The sequence below is a fragment of the Balaenoptera ricei genome, chromosome 6 (assembly GCF_028023285.1).
Source record: "Balaenoptera ricei isolate mBalRic1 chromosome 6, mBalRic1.hap2, whole genome shotgun sequence".
Classification (NCBI taxonomy): Eukaryota; Metazoa; Chordata; class Mammalia; order Artiodactyla; family Balaenopteridae; genus Balaenoptera; species Balaenoptera ricei.
Genome location: NC_082644.1, coordinates 38,727,283 through 38,749,792, shown reverse-complemented (window position 1 = coordinate 38,749,792; position 22,510 = coordinate 38,727,283). Strand labels below are relative to the sequence as shown.

The window sequence follows — 22,510 nt, the reverse complement described above, 5'->3', positions numbered from 1 at the left end:
CAATTCTATACTGATATTAACATGTAAAATACTTACTAACTACAAAGAGAAAAAAGGTAACTTTACAATGGAAAAGTCTGGCAGACACCAACTTAATCAAGTGAATAAATTATTACTATCAGTAATAAAACAAAATCCTGGGTCACCAAAACACAATGTCACTTCTGTGATGTTCCTCCCAAAGATGCCTAACTTAAATCATGAGGAACATGAGACAACTCCAAACTGAGAACCATTCTACAAAATAAGTGCTATAATTTTCAAAAGTGTCAAGGTCATGAACATTAAAGACCACAAAACTGTTCCTGATTAAAATAGTCTAAAGAGACTTGACAACTAAATACAACATGTGGTTTGAGCTGAATCCTTGTGCTATTAAGGTCATTAATGAGAAAATAGGTGAAACTTAAATGGGGGGTCTAAGGATTAGATGGGATTCATGTATCAATGATAATTTCCTGATGTTGATAGCTATCCCATAGTTACATAGAAAAATGCCATGTTTGCACAAAATATACTGAAAGTGTTCTAGGGTGATGGGGCATCACTTTCGAAGCCCAACATTTAGATAAAGGGTACAACTTTTCTGTAAGTTTGAAATTATTTCATAAATAAATTTAGAAAACGATGATCATAAACTGAACTAGTCTTCTTGACATATATTTTGTGCGTGGCATTTTATGTTCCTAATAGGATCTTCATAGTTCATTCATCCATTGCCTCATTTATTTAATAACTATTTAACTGAACATCTACTAAATGCCTTACTATAAATAACAGTGGTCAGCAACAGATACTGTCCCTGATCTTGTGGAATATACAAACAATTTGCAGGGAGGGGCACATAGAGAGGAAAGGTATTAATCAGCCACATACAAAAACAACATAAAACTGTGAAGAGCACCCTAAAAGGAAAAAATTACAAGCAACATTTATCAAGGGGACTAAGCCAGTCTGGGGAGTCAGGGAAGACTTCTTTAGTCAAGAGATAGCTCAACTTCCAAGTATGGAATTAACTAATGTGAGCAAGGTGGGAATGCTACAGAATTGACTCTGAAATTCTATTTTGTTGCCTGGTTCCACATATGTTCAATTTATATAAGAGAGTGGTTAAAAATCTTCATATATCTGGAAGATATGGGGGAGGGAGGGCAGGGGGAGAAAGAGGGAGCTTGTGACTAAAGCTCTAAGTTACTAAAACGCAAGACTGCCATCTAGTGATAATTCGAGCAAACCCCTTTCAAGTAAGGGGGGGGGGGCCCGAGAGGGGGGAGGGCGTGACGGATTATAACAGATATATCAGTAGTATATAGTGATATAAATTCTCATATACAAATTTACAAATAAGATCATTCATTGTGAGAAAACTAATATTTAATAGAATCACCTAAAAATTCTCCAAGAAAAGGGCAACTTGTGAAACAAAAGAAACTATAATTCTGCTCTTTTTTGAGGGACACTGCCAAAGAACAAGACCTCTATTGGGCACATCTGCTAGAAGAACCAACATTTAAATACTCCCCCAAGCAGCATGTCCCAATGGGGAAAAAATTTTTTTTTACAATTTCCTAATTAATATTATTTCCTGACTTCAATCATGCATGACAATTAAATAAATTCTTCCAGCTGAAGATGCTTCCACTGCAAATATCTTCAGTCATCATTACCATCCCTGAAGTGAATTCAGTATGAATCTCATGACAATTAACATTAACTACATAGCTGGTTATCATTTCTTAAAATGTTGAATTCTAATTTACTAAAATATTGGTCTCTCCCGTCTTCTAACTCTATTGATGTTCAGACAAACCAAGATTTGCTGTATGTTGCATTACCCTAACAAATCTAATACTAGAGTTCATTTAAAAATTACATCTACCAAACAACTCTTTCTACAGCTTCTACCAACCTCCTAGTTAAATACTTACAAGTATAGGAAAATGAAAGACTCACAACAGACAACTTCTTGTCAGAATCTGGGAGGAATCTCTACTAAACTTAAGACAGATGGAGCAGGACTGAAAGAAATCCAGTACAGAATATGCCTCACAATCTATTTTTATATATACATATTTTGGTTTCCCACAGCTAAAAGAAGTGTCATACTACACCTTGTAGGCCCTTAAAGAATAACACATAAAGAAAATAAAGAACAGCAAATATAGAAAACATTAAAAAAGTATCAATTATAAAAAGAATTTTAAATAGGTTAAAATCACATTTTAAAAGGCAAGGGTCGAACAACAAAATGCAACCTCTATTTACAAAAACAATCAGCAAAGATGTATCAAACAAATTCAAATCAATATAATATAAAAATACAATTCTGGGCAAAAGATACTGAATGGAATGAATGTGACTATTTTATACTGTTAATGGGTATACACAAAAGGAACAGGAAAACTTATAAATGTCTATGTGCCAAATGATACAGCATTAAAATAGAAAAAATATGTATACATTTTAAATACCTCATTTTAAATGAGGTATTGACAGAAACATAATAGAAGTGAAAGACTGTTGAGTTTTCTTAAGCCTTGGGCAAGTAGACAAGATAAAAAATAAAAAGGATACAGAAAACTGAATAAACCGTTTTATAACAATAAACTTAACAATGTATGTTAAATTATGTTGCCAACAAAGAATACATATTTTCCAAGAACCTGTGAACACTAAAACTGATCAGATATTAAGCCATAAAAATTATTTCAAATCATAAATTTCACATCTATGAACAAAACTGATTAAAATTTGAATGCAATGAGAAAAATTATAGCCAAAATAATTTAACCAACTAAAAATATAACAAACCCTTTTCTAAATAATTCTTGGGCCAAAAGGGATACCAAAACCAAACACAATTAGAAGCCATCTAGAAAATAACAAGGAGGGCTTAGTATCAAAATCTGGAGGGGAGGGGATACAGAATTAAGTTGTAATCGAGAACAAATCCAAAACCTAAATGCTTGCAGGAGACTTCCCAACATGGCAGAGTAGAAAGACCCTGAGCTCACCTCCTCTCAGGGGCACACCAAAATCACAACTATCTGCAGAACCACCTATGAAAAAGACTAGAACCTACCAGAAAAGATCTTCTACAACTAAAGATATAAAGAAGAACCACAACGAGATGGGTAGGAGGGGGAGAGTCATGGTATAGTCAAGACACATGCCCCTCAGTGGGCAGTCCACAAACAGGAGAATACAATTGCAGAGGTTCTCCCCAGGGAGCAAGGGGTCTAAGCCCCACATGAGGCTCCCTAGCCCAGGAGTCCTGTGCCAGGAAACAAGCCTTGAGAATGTTTGGCTTTGAAGGCTAGCAGGGCTTAAATTCAGGGGGGCTGGAGGGCTGTGGGAAACAGACTCTACTCCTAAAGGACAAACACAAAATCTCACACATTCCAGGGCCCAGGGAAAAAGAAGTAATTTGAAAGGAGCCTGGGTCAGACCTAACTGCTGATCTTGAGAAGTCTCCCAGAGAAGCAGGAGGAAACTGGAGCTCACCCTAAGGACACAGACACTGGGGGCAGCCATCTTTGGATGCTAGTTCTATCAGACACTGGTGCTGGCAAGTATCACTGTGGAATCCTCCCTCTAGCTTATTAGCCCCAGGACCCCAGGACTCAACAGCCTGTAGGTACCAGTTCTGGGCCACCCGAGGCCAAGCAACTAACTGGGCCAAGACATACCCCCCACCCACCAACAGGCAGGCTGCCTTAAGAACCCCTGAACAGACAGCTGCCCCAGACACAGCTGTGCCCACCAGAGGGCCCAGGACCTGGCCCCACACACCAGTGTGCAGGCACTAGATCTGGGACCTCCAGGGCCCTACAGGCAGAGATTCCAAGACCCAACTCCACCTACCAGCAGGAAGCTGACACTGGCCTCAGGACCAGCCCCACATACCACTGGACAGGCACCAGCCCCTGCCCAAAAGCAAGCCTGCTCTAGCCTCAAGACCAGTCTCACCCACCAGTGGGCACTCACCAGCCCCAGGACAACCTCAGCCCTGAAGCCTGCCGGGGCAGGACCCAGCCCAACCACTAGCAGGCCAGCACCAGACCTGGGACAGTTGGGCCCTAGTCCCACCTACCAGCAAGCCAAGACAAGTTTCAGGACACCCCAAACCCTGCAGCCAGCTGTATCACAAACCAGCCCCACCCTCCAGTGGTCTGACACCAGCTCTGGGACCCCTGGGCCCTCTAGCCAGACCCCAGGACCCAGCTCTGCTTGCCAGTAAGGCCAGCACCAGCTCCAAGACCTGGCTTCAGCCACCAGTGAGTGAGTACTGGCCCCAGGATCTCCTGGACCCCAACTCTGTCCACCAGTGAGCCAGCACTAGCCCTAAGGCCCCCTGGGGTTCCACAGCCAGCCACCTCACAACCCAGCCCTACTAATCAGTGGCTGGCAGCCTCCACACAAGGCAGGGCTTGGCAACCAACCAGACCAGGGGCCAGCCACACCTACCAGTCCACCCACAGTGGTCAGCCCACCACAATAGAAGGACCCAAAAAGCCCATATAGGAGGCACCACTAGAGCACACAGTTCTAGTGACCAGAGAGAAGTATACAGCTGGGGCGCATAGATATCTCCTACAAAAGGGTACTTTTCTAAGGTCAGGAAACATAACCAACATACCAGATACATAAAAACAAAAACAACAACTTAGGCAAAATAAGTTGACAGAGGAACACATTTCAAACGAAGGAATAAGATAAAACCCCAGAAGAAGAACAAAGTGAAGTAAATATAGGCAATCTACCCAAGAAAGAGTTCAAGGTAATGATCATAAGGATGATGAAAGAACTCAGGAGAAGTAAAGATGCACAGGGCAGGAAATTATAAGTTTTTAACGAAGAGTTGGAAAATATAAAGAACAACCAAACTGAGATGAAGAACACAATAAATGAAACAAAAATTACACTATAAGGAATCAGTAGAAGACTAAATGATACAGAGGAAAAGGATCAGCAACCTGGAAGACAAGAATAGTGGAAATCACTGATGCTGAACAGAAAAAAGAATAAAAAGAAATAAGGACAGTTAGAGACCTCCGGGGCAACATCGAGCATACTAGGATTCACATTACAGGGGTCCCAAAAGGAAGAGACAAAGGAGCAAATAACACATTTGAAAAAATAATACCTGAAAATTTCCCTAACCTGCGAAAGGATACAGACATCCCAGTGCAGAAAGCACAGAGAGGCCCAAACAGGATCAACCAAAAGAGGACCACACCAAGACACAGTGTTATTAAAATGGCAAAAACATTTTAAAAGGAGAGAATATTAAAAGGAGCAAGGAAAAAGCACTAAGTTACATAAAAGGGAACTCCCATAAGACTATCAGCTGACTTTTCAGCAGAAACTCTGCAGGCCAGAAGGGAGTGGCATGATATATTTAAAATGATGAAAGGGAAAAACCTACAATCAAGAATATTCTACCTGGCAAGGCTCTCATTCTGATTTGATGGAGAGATCAAATGTTTTGCAGATAAGCAAAAGCTAAAAGAGTTCAGCACCAACAAACCAGCTTTACAAGAAATGTTAAAAGGCCTTCTCTAAGTGAAAAAGAAAAGGCTACAACTAGGAACATGAAAATTATGAAAGGAAAAAGCTCATCAGTAAAGGCAAACATACAGTAAAGGTAGTAAAACAACATGTACAGAGCTAGTAGGAAGGTTAAAAGACAATGGCAGTAAAATAAGCTATATCCACAATAAGCAGTTAAGGAATACACAAAACAAACAGATGTAAAATATATATGGTATCGAAAATGGTAATTGTGAGGAGAGAAGAGTACAAATGCAGGGTTGTTACAATGCATTTGAAATTAAGAGATCACCAACCTAAAATAATCATGTATATAAATATAGATTGCTACATATAAACCTCATGGTAACAACAAAACAAAAATCTATAATAGATACATACACAAAAGAAAACGGAATCCAAACATAACACTAAAGATAGTCATCAAATCATAGGGGAAGAGAACAAAAAAAAGAAACAAAAAAGACCTACAAAAACAACTCCAAAACAATTAACACAGTGGCAGTAAATACATAAGTATCAATAATTACTTTAAATATAAATAGAATAAATGCTCTAATCAAAAGACAGAGAGCAGCTGAATGGATGCAAAAACAAGACCTGTAATATATGCTGTCTACAAGAGACTCACTTCATATCCAAAGACACAGACTGAAAGTAAGGGGATGGAAAAAGGTATTCCACGCAAATGGAAATCAAAAGAAAGCCAGGGTAGCAATACCTGTATGAGACAAAATAGATTTTAAAACAAAGACTGTGACAAGAGACAAAGAAGCATATCATATCATGATCAGGGAATCAATCCAAGAATAAAATATAACAATTACAAATATATATGCACCCAACATAGGAGCACCTAAACACAAAGAGCAAATATTAACAGACATAAAGGGAGAAATCAACAATAACACAATATTAGTAATGGACATTAACACCCACTTACATCAATGGACAGATCATCCAGACAGAAGATCAATAAGGTAACACTGCCCTTAAGTGACACATTAGAGCAGATGGACTTAATAGATATATATAGAACACTCTGTCCAAAAGCAGCAGATAACACATTCTTTACAAGTGCATATGGAACATTCTCCAGGATAGATCACATGCTAGGCCACAAAACAGGCCTCGGTAAATTTAAGAAAATTGAAATCATATCAAGCATCTTTTTTGACCACAATGCCATGAGACTCCAAAAAAAAAAAACCTGCCAAAAACACAAACGCATGGAGGCTAAACAATATGCTCCTAAACAACCAATGGATCACTGAAGAAAAAAAAACCTGGAGATAAATGAAAACAAAAACACAATAAATCCAAATTCTATACGATGCAACAAAAGCAGTTCTAAGAGGGAATTTTAAAGCGATACAGCTTACCTAAGGAAAAAAGAAAAATCTCAAATAAACAACCTAACTTTAAACCAAAAAAAAAAAAAAACCTAACCTTACACCTAAAGGAAAAAGAACAAACAAAACCCAAAGTTAGTAGAAGGAAAGAAATCATAAAGATCAAGAATTAATAAAATAGAGACTAATAAAAACAATAGAAAATATCAGTGAAACTAAAAGCTGGTTCTTTGAAAAAATAAACAAAATTGATAAACTTTTAGCCAGACTCATTGAGGAAAAAAAGAGGGCCCAAATCAATAAAAATCAGAAATAAAAAAGGAGAATTTATAAGCAACACCACAGAAATAAAAAGAATCATAAGAGATATGCCAATAAAATGTACAAACTAGAAGAAATGGACAAAGTCCTAGAAATGTACAATCTCCCAAGACTGAACCAAGAAGGAATAGAAAACATAAACAGAGCAATTACCCATAATGAAATTGAATCAGTAATTTAAAAACTCCCAGAAAACAAAAGTCCTGGACCAGATAGCTTCACAGGTGAATTCCACCAAACTTTAGAGAAGAGCTAACACCTATCCTTCTCAAACTATTCTAAAAAGTTGCTGAGGAATGATTCCTAAAGGAATCATTCTATGAGGCTAGCATCACCCTGACAACAAAATCAGACAAAGAGATCACAAGAAAAGAAAATTACAAGCTAATATCACTGATGAACATAGACTCAATAATCCTCAAAAAAACATTAGCAAACTGAATCCAACAATATGTTAAAAGGAGACCGTATACCATTATCAAGTGGGATTTATTGCAGGGATGCAAGGATGGTTCAATATCCACAAATCAATCAATGTGATACACCACATTGACAAATTGAAGAATAAAAACAATATGACCATCTCAAAAGATGCACAAAAAGCTTTTGACAAATTTCAACATCCACTTACGATAAAATCTCTACAGGAAGTGGGTACAGAGGGAACACACCTCAACATAATAAAGGCCATATATTATTAGCCCACAGCTAACATCATACTCAACAATGAAAAGCTGAAAGCATTTCCTCTAAGATCAGAAACAAGACAAGGATGCCCACTCTCCTCACTTTTATTCAATATAGTATTAGAAGTCCTAGACACAGCTTTCAGATAACAAAGAGTAATAAAAGGAATCCAAATTGGAAAACAGGAAGTAAAACTGTCATTGTTTGCAGATGACATGACATTATATATAGAAAATCCTAAAGACACCACCAAAAAACGACTAGAGCTCTTCAATGAATTCAGTAAAGTTGCAGGATTCAAAATTAATATATAGAAGTCTGTTGCATTTCTATACACTAACAACGAACTATCAGAAAGAGAAATTAAGGAAACAATTCCATGCACCAATGCATCAAAAAAGAATAAAATACCTAGGAATAAACCTACCTAAGGAGGTAAAAGACCTGTACTCGAAAAACAAAAGGACACTGATGAAACTGAAGAAGACACAGATGGAGAGACACATCATGTTCATGGATTGGAAAAATCAGTATTGTTAAAATAACCATACTACCCAACACAATCTACAGATTTAATGCAATCCCTATCAAAATACCAATGGCATTGTTCACAGAACTAGGACAAATAAATTTAAAATTTGTATGGAAACATAAAAGACCCTGAATAGCCAAAACAATCTTGAAAGAGAAGAACAGAGCTGGAGGTACCATGCTCCCTGACTTCACACTACACTACAAATCTTCAGTAATCAAAACAGTATGGTACTGGCACAAACATGGATACACAGATCAATGAAACAGACAGGGAGCCCCGAAATAAGCATGCACCCCAATGTTCATATTATTTACAATAGCCAAGATATGGAAGCAACCTAACTGCCCATGAACAGATGAATGGATAAAGAAGATGCGGTGTATACACACACACACACACACACACACACACACACACACACACACACACACACAGAATACTACTCAGCCATAAAAAAGAATAAAATTTGCCATTTACAACAACATGGATGGACCAGGAGGGTATTATGCTCAGTGAAATAAGCCAGACAGAGAAACACAAATACTGTATTTTATCATGTATATGTGGAATATAAAAAATAAAACAAAATAGTGAACATAACAAAAAAGAAACAGAATCACAGATACTGTGAACAAACAAACTAGGTTACCAGTGGGGAGAGGGGAGGTGGGAGGGGCAAGATAGGGGCAGGGGATTAAGAGGTACAAAGTACTATGTATAAAACAATTAAGCATCAAGGATATTGTACAACACAGGGAATAGAGCCAATATTTTTAATAACTATAAATGGATTATAATTTATAAAAATTTTGAATCAATATGTTGTACACCTAAAATTAATACAATATTGTAAATCAACTATACCTCAATTAAAAAAAAACCCTAAATGCTTGATCATCAAACAAAAATAAATTTAAATAAATTTAAGCAAATAAACTAGAAGTTAGAAAGAGAAAAAGTATCAACCTGCAGGGAGGACAAGGGAGAAATTAATAAATTTAAAAAAAAAACTTTTAAAGGAAATAATGAATAAAACTAAGAGCCAGGTTTTTAAAATAGTAAAATAAAACAAATTATGTTTTAAGCACACACACACAAAAAGGAAAGCAAACAAGGGGACATGCAAGTACACATACTACAGATATCTCATACAACTCTCTGCTAGTGAATTCTGAAAATCTAAATGTCACCTGTGTAAGAAAAAATAAATCATCAAGACTGCCTCAGTAAAAAATAGAAAACTAGACTATATGGACTCACATAAAACTAAAGAAGTTATCCAGATGCTCCCTCTCCCCCCCAAAAAGGGGCACAGAATCAGACTACTTTAGACATATAAATGCTATTTAAACTGCTCCAGAACACTGGGTAGGGAAATAAAAGCTGTTCATTTAAGTGTTCAATGTTAGCATTAGCCTGCTTCCAAAACTATAAAAAGATAGTCCTCCAAACAGGAAATTGTCTTGTCTAACTTATGACCAATGATGTAAAAACCTTTAAACAAAATACTAACAAATGCAAAATATTTGTATTAAAGATTAACTCACAGGGCAAAACAGACTAATTTCTGAAACTCAAGGATGGTTTACTATTAGAAACATTATTAAATAATTATAATACAGCACATTAACAGCTCACAGCAATATATGGTAACACTGATAAATGCAAAAAGTGAAATAAAATATTTCTGATTTTTTAAAACTCGGTAAAAATAGCAATTCTTTAGTATAAGAAAGAATATGTATCCCAAAACGAGCTAACATACATAACATAAATACTAGCAGGATTTCCCTGGCGGTCCAGCAGGTTAAGACTTCACACTCCCAATGCAGGAGGCGCGGGTGCGATCCCTGGTCGGGGAACTAAGATCTCGCATGCCGCGGGGCACTGCCACAAAAAAAAAAAAAAATACACACACACACACACACACACACACACACACACACAAACAGCACTCACATTAAATTCAAAATCAAACAAGGATGCCCAAAGTCTCCTTTTAGTTTAAACAATCTCAAAGTTCCAGCCAAAAGCAATGAAACATATACGATATAACTAGGGATAAGGAGAAATTCTAGGGACCTACCAAGAAAATTCAAAATATCAACTGAGAAACTATGAGAACTAATAAGAAACTAAGGAGTCTGATTTTCAAGTAAACATATAAAAATCCTCAGCTTTCTTAATTATAAATAATAACAAGCTTGAAAATAGGGAGAAGTACTCTTTCACAACAGAAAAAAGAAATACATAAAATACTTAAGAATGAAGGTATACTTAAATATATGGAACTTACAAAAAGAAAACTAAAAAATTTAGGTGAGAACATAAAAAACTTGAGTAAACAAATACACCATGTTCCTAAGTGGCAAGATCGAATACAATATAAGAAATACGATTTCTCCCACATTATTCTATAAGTTTAATGCAATGGAAATTTGGGGCACTTGATAAAATTACTCAGAATGATATTCAGAATAAACTATTCAGGAAAAATAAAGTTAGAAAAAGTTGTTAAATTGTTTTTGAAAAAGACTACAGGATGTTAAACTATATTATAAAGTCAAAATAATTTAAAAAACAAAATGGTTCTAAAGCAACAATGATGTTACACAAGACTGAAAGGTCAGAATAATTAAAATCAAGTGGTGCTAGAGCAACACACAGCCCCCAAACAAATGCTAGTATATCGTGAAGGCCACAGCTTGCAAGAGTTGTGGAGTTTCAAACCAAAAGGGATACACAATATGACTAACAGGTCAGAATAATTCGACCCAAATTGGTGGCGCAGTGGTTGAGAATCTGCCTGCCAATGCAGGGGACACGGGTTTGAGCCCTGGTCTGGGAAGAGCCCACAGCCGAGGAGCAACTGGGCCCGTGAGCCACAACTACTGAGCCTGCGCATCTGGAGCCTGTGCTCCGCAACAAGAGAGGCTACGACAGTGAGAGGCCCGTGCACCGCGATGAAGAGTGGCCCCCGCTCGCCGCAACTAGAGAAAGCCCTCGCACAGAAACAAAGACCCAACACAGCCAAAAATAAATTAATTAATTAAAAAAAAAAAACCAGAAAGTCAGAAATTATGAGTAAGCAATAGTGTGATACCTTAAACCAGTTTCTAATCTGTTTTTTTCTAAACTGACCGTTTTCTATAACAATTATAACAGGGCAACAATGTACAATGTCTTCTGAGTGGTGTTCCCTATCCTGTTTTTACTAGTGGGTCAGGAACAGAGTTGCAAATGAGTTACAAATGTAAACATCTGACACCTCAATGAATTCATCAACAATAGTTTAAAACTCTTTTGAGAAAGAATTAGTTCAGCTAAAGCTGATTAACTACAAACGATAGGATTACGTTAGATCGCAATTCACAGAATATACCAAAAAAATCCTGCATGGATGAAGTTAAATATAAACACTAAAATCATACTATCAAATGCACTTCAAAGAAGCTGAACTGATTCAACACTCCCACCAACACTGTAAGGACCCATTTTCCCTAGTCTTCACCAACGTAAGTTCATTTCCTTTGAGAAATTCTACTTGGAGGAATTTATGGCAAAGCAATAAGCAGAAACATACACACAAAAAAATAATTAAGGATATCTATTGCAACACAGCTCGTAATTTTGAAATGTTGAAAAAGACAAATTCTCGTCAATCTGTTATCATTTAAATAATTATTGTACATTACTCAATAGAATACTATACAAACATCAGTAATAATGTTGCTGAAAATATGTAATGGCATGGGGAAATGTTTTTACAATATATTGTGTAGTTTAAAAATATAGTTTACAAATGAGTTTTCATATTGTGATCCCAAATCTATAAAAGGGTAAAATTTACTTTTAAAATTATGTGAATGTGAATAAGTTTAAGGATGGCTAACAAAATGCTAAACAGTGGATTTTTTTCTTCTCTTTGCTTCCTAGAGATTCTTCTCTAAAGCATATTTTCTTTACCAAATTCCCTAATTCAGACAGTGGATCCCATAAGATCCACTGTTCCTAATCAGAAAAAAAAAACAACACACATTTACAGCTGGCAAAGAAATTCCACTTCTGTGAATGTGTAACTAAATTATTATACACACAAATATTTAGTACAATAATGTTTATCTCAGTAGTATTTAAAATAGAAAATAATTAGAAACAACTTAAGTTGTAATAGGTTCACTAAACATTGTAATCATTTCATGATATAAGTCAAATCATAATGCTGTACACTTTAAAGTTATACAGTGCTGTAGGGTCGGTTATATCTCAATAAAACTGGAAGGAAAAAAAAAGCAAGTCCAACAAAAGAAAGTTTGGATAAATGAGTTACAGAACTTCCATAGGATGTCCATTAAACTCTGCTTCAGATGGATATTTAATAACCAGAAAAATACTGACAATATAAATATAATGTTAAAATATAGACTATGAAACTGCGTGGGTTGTGAGCATTTATTTTTTTAAATAAATACATAACTATATGTATGGAGAAATCACATACTGCATTATTTTAAAAGCTGGAAAGAAACAACAAACATTAAAATAAGTTTCTCGGGCTTCCCTGGTGGCGCAGTGGTTAAGAATCCGCCTGCCAATGCAGGGGACATGGGTTCCAGCCCTGGTCCAGGAAGATCCCACATGCCGTGGAGCAACTAAGTCTGTGTGTCACAACTACTGAGCCTGCACTCCAGAGCCCATGTGCCACAACTACTGAAGCCCGTGCGCCTAGAGCCCGTGCTCTGCAACAAGAGAAGCCACCGCAATAAGAAGCCCGTGCACCACAACGAAGAGTAGCCCCTGCTCACCACAACAAGACCCAACGCAGCCATAAATAAATAAATTAATTAAATAAATTTATACAAAATAAACAAATAAAATAAGTTTCTCTGGATGATGTACTGTTGATGGTTTTAATTTTCTTAACACTGTTTTTTCCAAATTCTCCACAAAGTGGGTTTGGAAAGGATGATATACATACAAAAATACCCAAAGGGCAGGAGAAACTTAAAAACTAAAGCAGACATCTGTCTCATTGTTTTGATTTAGTTTTACAGAATTTTATTCATTTTCAATTTAAAATGACACTAAAGGAAGAAATTATTTATCACACAGAAGTATAGTTTTTTTTTTAATAGAGAAGCATCGCTCCAAAATGTGTGCTTTTAAGTGTAAAAATTAAAATATTTTAATGAAGCTTAAAGTAGTAAGTACTATTTTATAAAAGTGAATAAATAAATACAGTTAGTAAAAATGCCATCTACCTATAGCACTAGTATTTGAAACCCTGGCTTTGGTATTCCAGTACAGCTATGTAAGATGTAACCATGAGAGGAAATCTGGTGAAGAAAACATGGAACCTTTCTGCAACTTCTACAATACTTTAACTTTTTATGAATCTATTCAAAATAAACAGTTAAAAAGAGACTGCTTTATGTAATTCTCTTCTGGATGAACAGACTTTATTAAAAACTTGATTTTAAGCCACATACATAATAAATCTTTATAGTTGTATTCAATTTGGATGAAATCAACCTCACTTATTACATTTTAAAGGGCTTGCTTTTATAAGGGTAACTCTTTTCACCAACAAAGCAAAGCTTAGTTTATGTCAAATCTTGCATAAATATGTGAATTTTGAAAACTAGAAAAACCAAAAGAACACTGAAACTTTTAAAAAACATTAGTAATTTTTTTTAATTAATTTAATTAATTAATTTATTTATTTTTGGCTGTGTTGGGTCATCGTCTCTGTGCGAGGGCTTTCTCTAGTTGCGGCGAGCGGGGGCCACTCTTCATCGCGGTGCGCGGGCCTCTATCGCAGCCTCTCTTGTTGCGGAGCAGAGGCTCCAGACGCGCAGGCTCGGTAGTTGTGGCTCACGGGCCTAGTTGCTCCGCGGCATGTGGGATCTTCCCAGACCAGGGCTCGAACCCGTGTCCCCTGCATTGGCAGGCAGATTCTCAACCACTGTGCCACCAGGGAAGCCCATTAGTAATTTTTTAAAAACTTCTATCCTACAGTTACAATGCCTGCATGCCCTCTAAATTGGGAAAGAAAGTTGTCTTACCATAATTAAATTGACTGTTGGACTTTTCACAGTTAATGATGTTGAACCTATAAGCAATGCTTGGTCGCATTCCACTGACTTCAAAGTAAAACCACTGATGATAATGATTACTATTTATATCTGAGTTCAGAATAAGGTCATATTCATTTCTGAAAACAGAAAATAAACAAATTTGATGAAAATTAGGAAAATAATCTGTGTACATACAAAATGGGAAAATTTTTAATGACTTACTTTCTAATTTGAATTACTTTGCGCAGATTCCCAGATTCAAATTTGGAGTTAAACTTCAAAATATCTCCTTCTTCTGGAGTGGTGTAACTAAATGAAATTTTAAAGTAAGAATAATAAAATACATTGCATTTAAACAAGTGAGCAAAAAATAAAACTACACTACAGATTAAAAATACACCATTATTGCTGCCTCACCCTCCTCATTATTTTTAAACCAAAGAACAAAACCAACACAAGCAAAATACAAACTTCGGCTAATATTTATAGACAAAAAAATTATAATTACGAGAATTGTTCCCACATTTACAGTCAGTGTTAATCACAAAAATTTTAGAAATAACTAAGAAGTTATGAATAAGGTAGATTTGTTTTTCATTTTTGAGAATATTATTTCAAATTCAGTCATTAGCTCTGACATAACTTTACCCTAACTCTCTAACAAAAATCTTCTTAAAATGTTTTATTTCTTCCAAATGAGACTACTGAAATATGAAACTTCCCCAAAATATTAGAATGTTGAGGGAGAGGGAAAACCCACGTGCAGGCTGATTAAATTTCTTATTTGATAAATAGTAGTCACCTTCATCATTTTTCATTTTCACTTATTTACTTATATTTAAGCCATAAAATACAATGGTACCAGTGATAATCCTAAATTGGAAGTGATGTTAAAACATCAAGGATCACAAACAAATGGCTTCAAAGGTCAGGCAAGTAACTTAAAGGACTGAAGCAGATTGTAAGCAGTAAGAGATAAAAGAGAGAAGTGGGGACTGTGGAGAGTTAGGAAGCATATGTTCCTTCTAAAGGGGATGGTTATTTGTTGTCCTAAGGAAATGAAGGCTCAGTATTACAGGACAAAATTGCAGCATTCATGTGATATCTCCACTCTCTTAAGTGGAGGTAATTTCAGTTTTTAAAAACAAAGCATCAGTTTGTGACCTTTCCCTTATTAAACCCGTTAAAAGCCCACCTAAGATCAAATAAAAGCTTGTGATATATTCAATTTAAGTAAATAAACATGATTTACATTACCGTTACATCTCTGCTAAAAGATGAAAACGTAGTGAGGGTTAACTAGGTGGAAGTTAACTATATTTTTTTGTGTTCTAAAAGAACACTGAAATTTTACAGTAGGAATAAAACCAATAAAAGTAAAACAAACAAACAAAAAGCATACTTACTTTGGGTTATCTAAGTCATATACCACTCGATCTATTATATCACTCTGATGTATTAGCCTCTCAATATCTTGGGCAATTTTTGTCCTGAAATCATAAAAAAGAAGTTTGACCAAAATTCATTATTATCTCCCAAGTAAGTTTTGGATAAAAAAGTATAAAATGATAAAAAAATTTCTTAAAATAAAAATGATCACTCCTCCACATATTTTGTGTACAAAAAAAAATCAATTCATAACAAGACAAAAACCAGTATTTTAAAAGTCTGAGTTACAGAAAATAACTAGCTACAAGGCCAATAGTTTTCGAAAAAAAAATGTTTAATGTCTATTATGCTTTTCTACATAGAAGTTCTTAATCTAGCAGTTACGCAGTTAAGCATAATTTATTTTTAATTTTTATTTTACAAAAAATAACTCATCACTCACAAAGCAGTATATCAAGAAAAAAACCCAGTATCAAAGGATTATGATATAAATCCTTGATTTAGAGTCAATGTCGTAACTTTCAAAAGTCAAATCCTTTCTAAAGAAACAAACTTTTAAAAAGGTATTAATTATAATAATAACAAATCTAAAATTTATATCAACCAGATCTCCAACAATGAAAGAGATGGCACTTATATAAGTACCATACCAAAAAATACAAGTGTTCAAGTATGGTGAATGACTAAATACATCCATTTGTCAAAATAATTTATTAAATCTTAAGGTTGATATCTACCACAAATGTGCAAAAAATTAATACTTACAAAAGTTTGGGGCTTTACTTAAGGAAAATGGTATTAAAAGGCTGATATAATAGCTCAGTTTTACAGCAATGTTCTGTAATGTAAAACAAGGTAAAAAAGCTCGACACCTACAGGGCCAGCAGGTGGTGTACCTGAGGAGACCTGTGGAAAACTGGGGAACGCAGGCTCTGTCTAAAAACAACTGAATGTTGCCAGGCAGGAAACAGAGGTTAAGGATGTCATACCAATTTTCCGAGAAACAGGACAAACTTGGATCTCTATGTGGAATCTCTCAAATGTTAAATGTTGGCATTCAGTTAAAAAACAAAAACAAAAACCTCTGCAAGTGAAGCTAAAATCACGAGCAAGTTGAATATGGCCTACAGGCCACTGGTTTTCAACCTCTGACACTGCATATTAGGGGATATAACTCCCCATTTATATTAAATTTAGATTAGACCTAAAACTAATACCTGAGGGAAATCTTGCCCTGCCCTCAGACCTCATTAATAAAGAGGACAATTAGCCTTTTATTCATACATTTGTGTTAAGCAGCACAGCTTTCATAAGAGGTATCAATCCTTCGTTACTTTACCTCAGCTGCCTATTAAAAAATATGGCTCTCTAGTCAAAACAAAACAATAAATATTTTCTAGGTACCCTTGGGGACTATAACCTCAAACTTATTGACATTCATCGTCAAAGGCTTGGCTCAGAAGAAAATAATTTGTGTAAGGCAGCCTGAAAAATTTGCAGCCCATTCAGTCTAGTAAATACTCAAAAGTTCACATGATATGTGGCCAACACCAAAACTGTACTTTTGTTAGGTTTCAACCAATACAGAACAACATTATGAGAAACAATTGAGTACACCTCATTGCTATATTTACTCAACCATCAGGATATTATGAGATATGTTGTTCATTACATAAGTGTTCTCTGAGGACCCGTAGAAGATATTCTTCATGAGTATGGTATAACCACATATATATGATCACTACGTATGAATACCTAACAGGACAGGCTCATGACGTAGACCAGGCTGACTCTTGGCTCTGCCATTTGCTAGCAGTGTAACCTTGGATAAGTTCCTCAAGAATCCTAAGCTTCAGCATAGTCTTCCATAAAACAGGAGAAATAATAGCAATTTCCTCATAGAGCTGTTATACCATTAAATGACATAATTTATAAGCATATACACACTGCATACAAAGTGCTTTTTACTTATTTCTGTGTCTGGCCCATAAAAACCACCCAATATAAAAGTTTTCTGCTAGTGTTACTCCTACTAATACTTCTATTATCTCCATTCCAGAAGTACCTGAACCATTCTAAATGTGATATAAAGAAATCCAAGGTTTTGCTTTCCTTATTTTGCTTTTGCCACAATTCCTTCACCTACTTTTTTAATTTTAAATTTCTCAACAGGTAATATATTGACCTGGTACAAAAATCAAATATTACATAAAAGTATAAAATGAAGACTCTCACTTTCAACACAACCCACACTGTTCATTTATCCAGTTAACTACTTTTATTACTTTCCTTCCGCAAGCACCTTGATTATTTTATTTAATAATACATCTTGTAGCTCTTTCTATTGGTGTACAGAGATTTTTGTTTTTTAATCATTGCAAAGTATTCATAGAATGGATATACCATAATTTATTTAACTAGTCTCTGATCGATGGGCATTTGAGTTGCTTCCAATCTCAAAACAATGTTACAATGAAAAACTTTGAACGTAGATGTGCAAATTACATGTGTATATGTACATATATATCATATATATATATATCATAAATTTTCAGATGTGGGATTAATGTGTCAAAGGAGTTTAATTTTGATACTCTGTCAGACTGCCCTCCACAAGAGGTATTAACAATTGAAAATCCCACCATCAATATATGTGAGAGCCTGTTTCTCCACAGCCTCATCAATAGAATATACTGTCAAGCTTCCACATTTTAGCCAATTTTTGATATGTGGGAAATATCTCAGTACATTTTAATTTGCATGGTGGGATGGGGGGAGGGAGGTCCACGAGGGAGGGGATATATATGTACATAGAGCTGATTCACTTCGTTGTACAGCAGAAACTAACATAACATTGTAAAGCAATTATACTCCAGTTAAAAAAAAAAAAAAAAAAAAAAAGTCTCTTACTTTGAAAAAATGCTGAACATATTTCTGAGGTTAAGAGTCACCACGTTTCTTTGCCATTTTTTTCATTTTATTTTGCTGAAAGTATTTTTGTAAAATACCTTAAATGCTTTTTTAAAACAAGGTAACATGAATTATATTTTATAACATCTATTATTATAAAATACAGCTAGGCAATTTTTCTAAAACATACAGAAAAACAATGTGAAGAAAATCAAAATGCTAATTTTATGTAATATGAAAACAAGGAAAATACACCAAAAAATGCTAAGCACACTTTAAATTGAGATGCTTCATTTTAATTTTTGATCCAACTTAAACCAAAAATATGGATTTCAAGTAATCATCATTATGTATTTACAATACTTTTTTAAATGTCAGTGCATTATCCACATGGAGATATGAATCTTATAATGGATTTTTCCCCTTCCAAATGAGGTGAAGAGATTTTTAATGAAATTTTATTCATTTATTGTACTTTCTTTTAAAAAGATCAGTGATTACATACAAGAAAGATTATCATAAAGTAGAAATTCAAAATGACAAAAAGATATTTTCACTGAATAATTTTAAGGAATCTAATGCTTCCTTTTCTGAAAATAATAAAATAGTAAATCCTCATTAATTCTGACATCAGTCATTTACAATGTTACTGCACTCAGATAGGGATTGAGCTGAAAGTTGACATTTACAAAGTGTTTATCATTTGCTCAAAAAATAAGTTTCAGAGGATGAGGCAAATAAGATAAACAAACTAGAATCAATATCCTCAATGTATTTCAAAAAAAAGGAAGCACTTCTGAGTATTTTAGTAATACGTATTACCTGGCCCATATTTGATATTTTATTACAAATACAGAACCATAAAGCCTTCAGACTACCTAGCTACAGGGGTCAGCAAACTTTTCCTATATAGGGTCAGACAGTAAATATTTTAGGCTTTGCAAGGCACATGGTCTCTGTCACTACTATTCAACTTTGCCACTGTGGTGAAAAAACAGCCATAGATAGTACATAAACAAATGGGACTGGCTGTGTTCCAATAAAACTTTATTTATGAACACAAATATGAATTTCGTATAATTTTAATGTGTTACAAAATATTATTTTTCTTTGGATTTTTTTGAGCCATTTAAACATATAAAAACCATTCTTCGCTGGTGGGCTGAACATAAATAGGCAGTAAGCTGTATTTGACTTGTGGGCCAGTTTGCTATCCCTCATCTAGATGAATTATCAAACTTTCTTGATCGTGACCTTCAAGAAATACATTAAAAAAATCACAGCCTTACATACACACACAGGCACACAAGCGCACACACACATACACACACACACAGCTGAAACAAAAAGTTTATAAAACGATACCTGGCTGCACTAGATGTGACACACTGTTATTTTCTCTTTCAATACTGGCTACTAATGGACATCAACCCACAGTTTCAAAAACAGTGATCTGCTTTTAGTTAAGAAAATTGGTATCTGGAGAAATAAAGTTATTTGCTCAAATATACACACACAAAGTCAGTGGGAGAGCCCAGTCTAGAATCCATGTGTTTCGACTTGCTTTTCAGAGTATCCTGACCCGCCAAAACGCCTCACCACGCCACATGGCCTCAGCACTCTCAAGTCAAGTCCAATTGTCCAAGTATTGCCGCTACAGGCATTTGTTCTTGCAGTCTCAAATTAATGTCACCTGAAGGAACAAATAATTCTGAAGTTTTCTACCCGTTATTCAAAAATGATGGGAGAAAAGAAGCTTTGACACATTGCATCTCGCTGCATCGGGATGACACTGCCCACCACAAATTCCACATAAATACTTGACAAATATTTGCAGAGTACATAAAATAAGGAGAAAAGAAGTAACAACCCTCAAATATGAGAGTACTGCTGCCTAGTATGTATTGATAATTCAGAAATATTTTAAGTATATACTTTTTGCATTAGTTATATCTAAAGCAATTAACATTACCGGGGGAAATCCTACACATCTAAATAAACAGAATCATAATGTTTGGTTTAATTGACATAGAGTTATATTCCTGCCTCACATCAAATATCTGACACCCATGGAAATTTTGACAAATGATATGAAAATGGAAATTATGACAAATAAGATGAAAGGTGTTCTTTGCAACACTCACAGTCACACAAAATATATAATGATGCAGCAAAAGAGACTAGCAAAGATTAGATTACTTCATAATTTCTGACTTATTTCTTCTGCAACAAATCAGAAGGCAAAAAAATATTTTTATCAAGGTGATGAAAATCAGTGGGGTAAGAAATCTTTGAAACTTCCAGGAGAAATGGATCATCTAACCCTCCAAGGTGTTTTAGGGTCCTATTTTTCTCATTGTAAATTTTCCAGAGTGGATGCAGGAAACCGGGTTGTAAATCATTGGGTTTTCTGTGTTTTCACTTCCTTGAGCTCCATCTCCTTTGCACTTTAACTTGCACCAACACACCCACCTTTAAAACACATATCCCAACTCTGAGTGACCTTTTTATCATTTATCATGCTGTTTAGTTTCAAAATTATATATTAAAGCTTTGGTTTGAATAACATACAAACTCCGTGGTACATTTCCCTGTGTAGAGAGGCAATAGAAAAAGTCAATTACTTCAGGAAAAAAATCTGAAGGTGGCCTAATATACTCAAGAGGTCGAACTTCTAATCTGTTGATTAGATGCGTAAAGCAATTGCAATGTCTGTGTTTCAGGAATGAGGTGAAAGAATTCACCATAAATATGAAGAAAGAGGGGAGGATTGAGAAGAGCCACAGTAATTCCAGTCTGTATAAACTTCTCCTCTACCAAGAAAGGCATAGTCCTGCAGAGACAGCAAGTAGACTATGGGACTATGGGTGGAATAATCCTCTCTTAAAGACCCCGCCAGGCAATGACAAAGCCCAACACTAGAAAAAGCTGCTCAAAGAGGACAGAGGCCACCAGAGTTGAGGGTGTAGCTCCCCACCTGCAGCACAGACATTTTGAGAACCCACAGAGTAGGTATAACAACTATTCGTGGCCATGATACATTCATTTGCAGTACAGAAACACTTAATTAAAACAAGTTTCTTTACTTATCAATATCAATAAATGTAGCAACTGAAAAGGTGATCTAATGTTAATCAGAGGCTCTGCTTAGCAGGAATTTATGTCTTTTATTAGCACAAATGGGTAAAATACTTAAATAAGAGTCTTGACTGAGAAAAGCTTTCATAACAAAGTCCATGAGGGGAAATAAGAAGGATCCTTGGTAGTTAAATTAAGGCTGAGAATCAGAGACCTATATAATAGTTATAGCCCAATTCCACAATCTTCCTTCCTTCTAATCTTACTTCAGATATTATAGGCTAATAAGGAAAATTAAAACTTTCAGACTGAGGCAATTTAATGAGGAAACTTGCTCTCAGCATTTAAAGAACACTTAAAGTTCAGGAAGTGCCTTCTGTAGTCAAGATGACATCTTTGACTTTCAGGAGATAGAGAGGCTAAGCAGTGATGCTGAAAAGGAGAAAAATCTAGCTGCTGACTGATTGTGACTCATGCCAGGCATGTGAGTTCAGGTCCTTCAAAAAGCAAATGCCAGACACAATCACAATCTCTTGCAGCCAACTGTGCAAGAGATCTATTAGGGGAAACAGGTGTGAAAAACAAAGGTGAGAGAGAGCAGTAGTTAG

General features: G+C 35.4%; 1 protein-coding gene across 6 annotated transcripts in view; it reads right to left on the bottom strand.

The window, feature by feature from the left end:
* AGTPBP1 (ATP/GTP binding carboxypeptidase 1) overlaps positions 1–22,510 on the bottom strand; it is a 178,751-nt gene that overhangs the window by 50,495 nt on the left and 105,746 nt on the right. For all 6 annotated transcript variants that reach the window (XM_059924507.1, XM_059924513.1, XM_059924508.1 and 3 more), the window contains 3 exons: positions 15,932–16,015; positions 14,748–14,834; positions 14,514–14,662 (listed from right to left, as the gene is read on the bottom strand). In XM_059924507.1, coding sequence (XP_059780490.1) covers positions 14,514–14,662; positions 14,748–14,834; positions 15,932–16,015 — 320 coding nt within the window. The remainder of the gene's footprint in view (positions 1–14,513; positions 14,663–14,747; positions 14,835–15,931; positions 16,016–22,510) is intronic.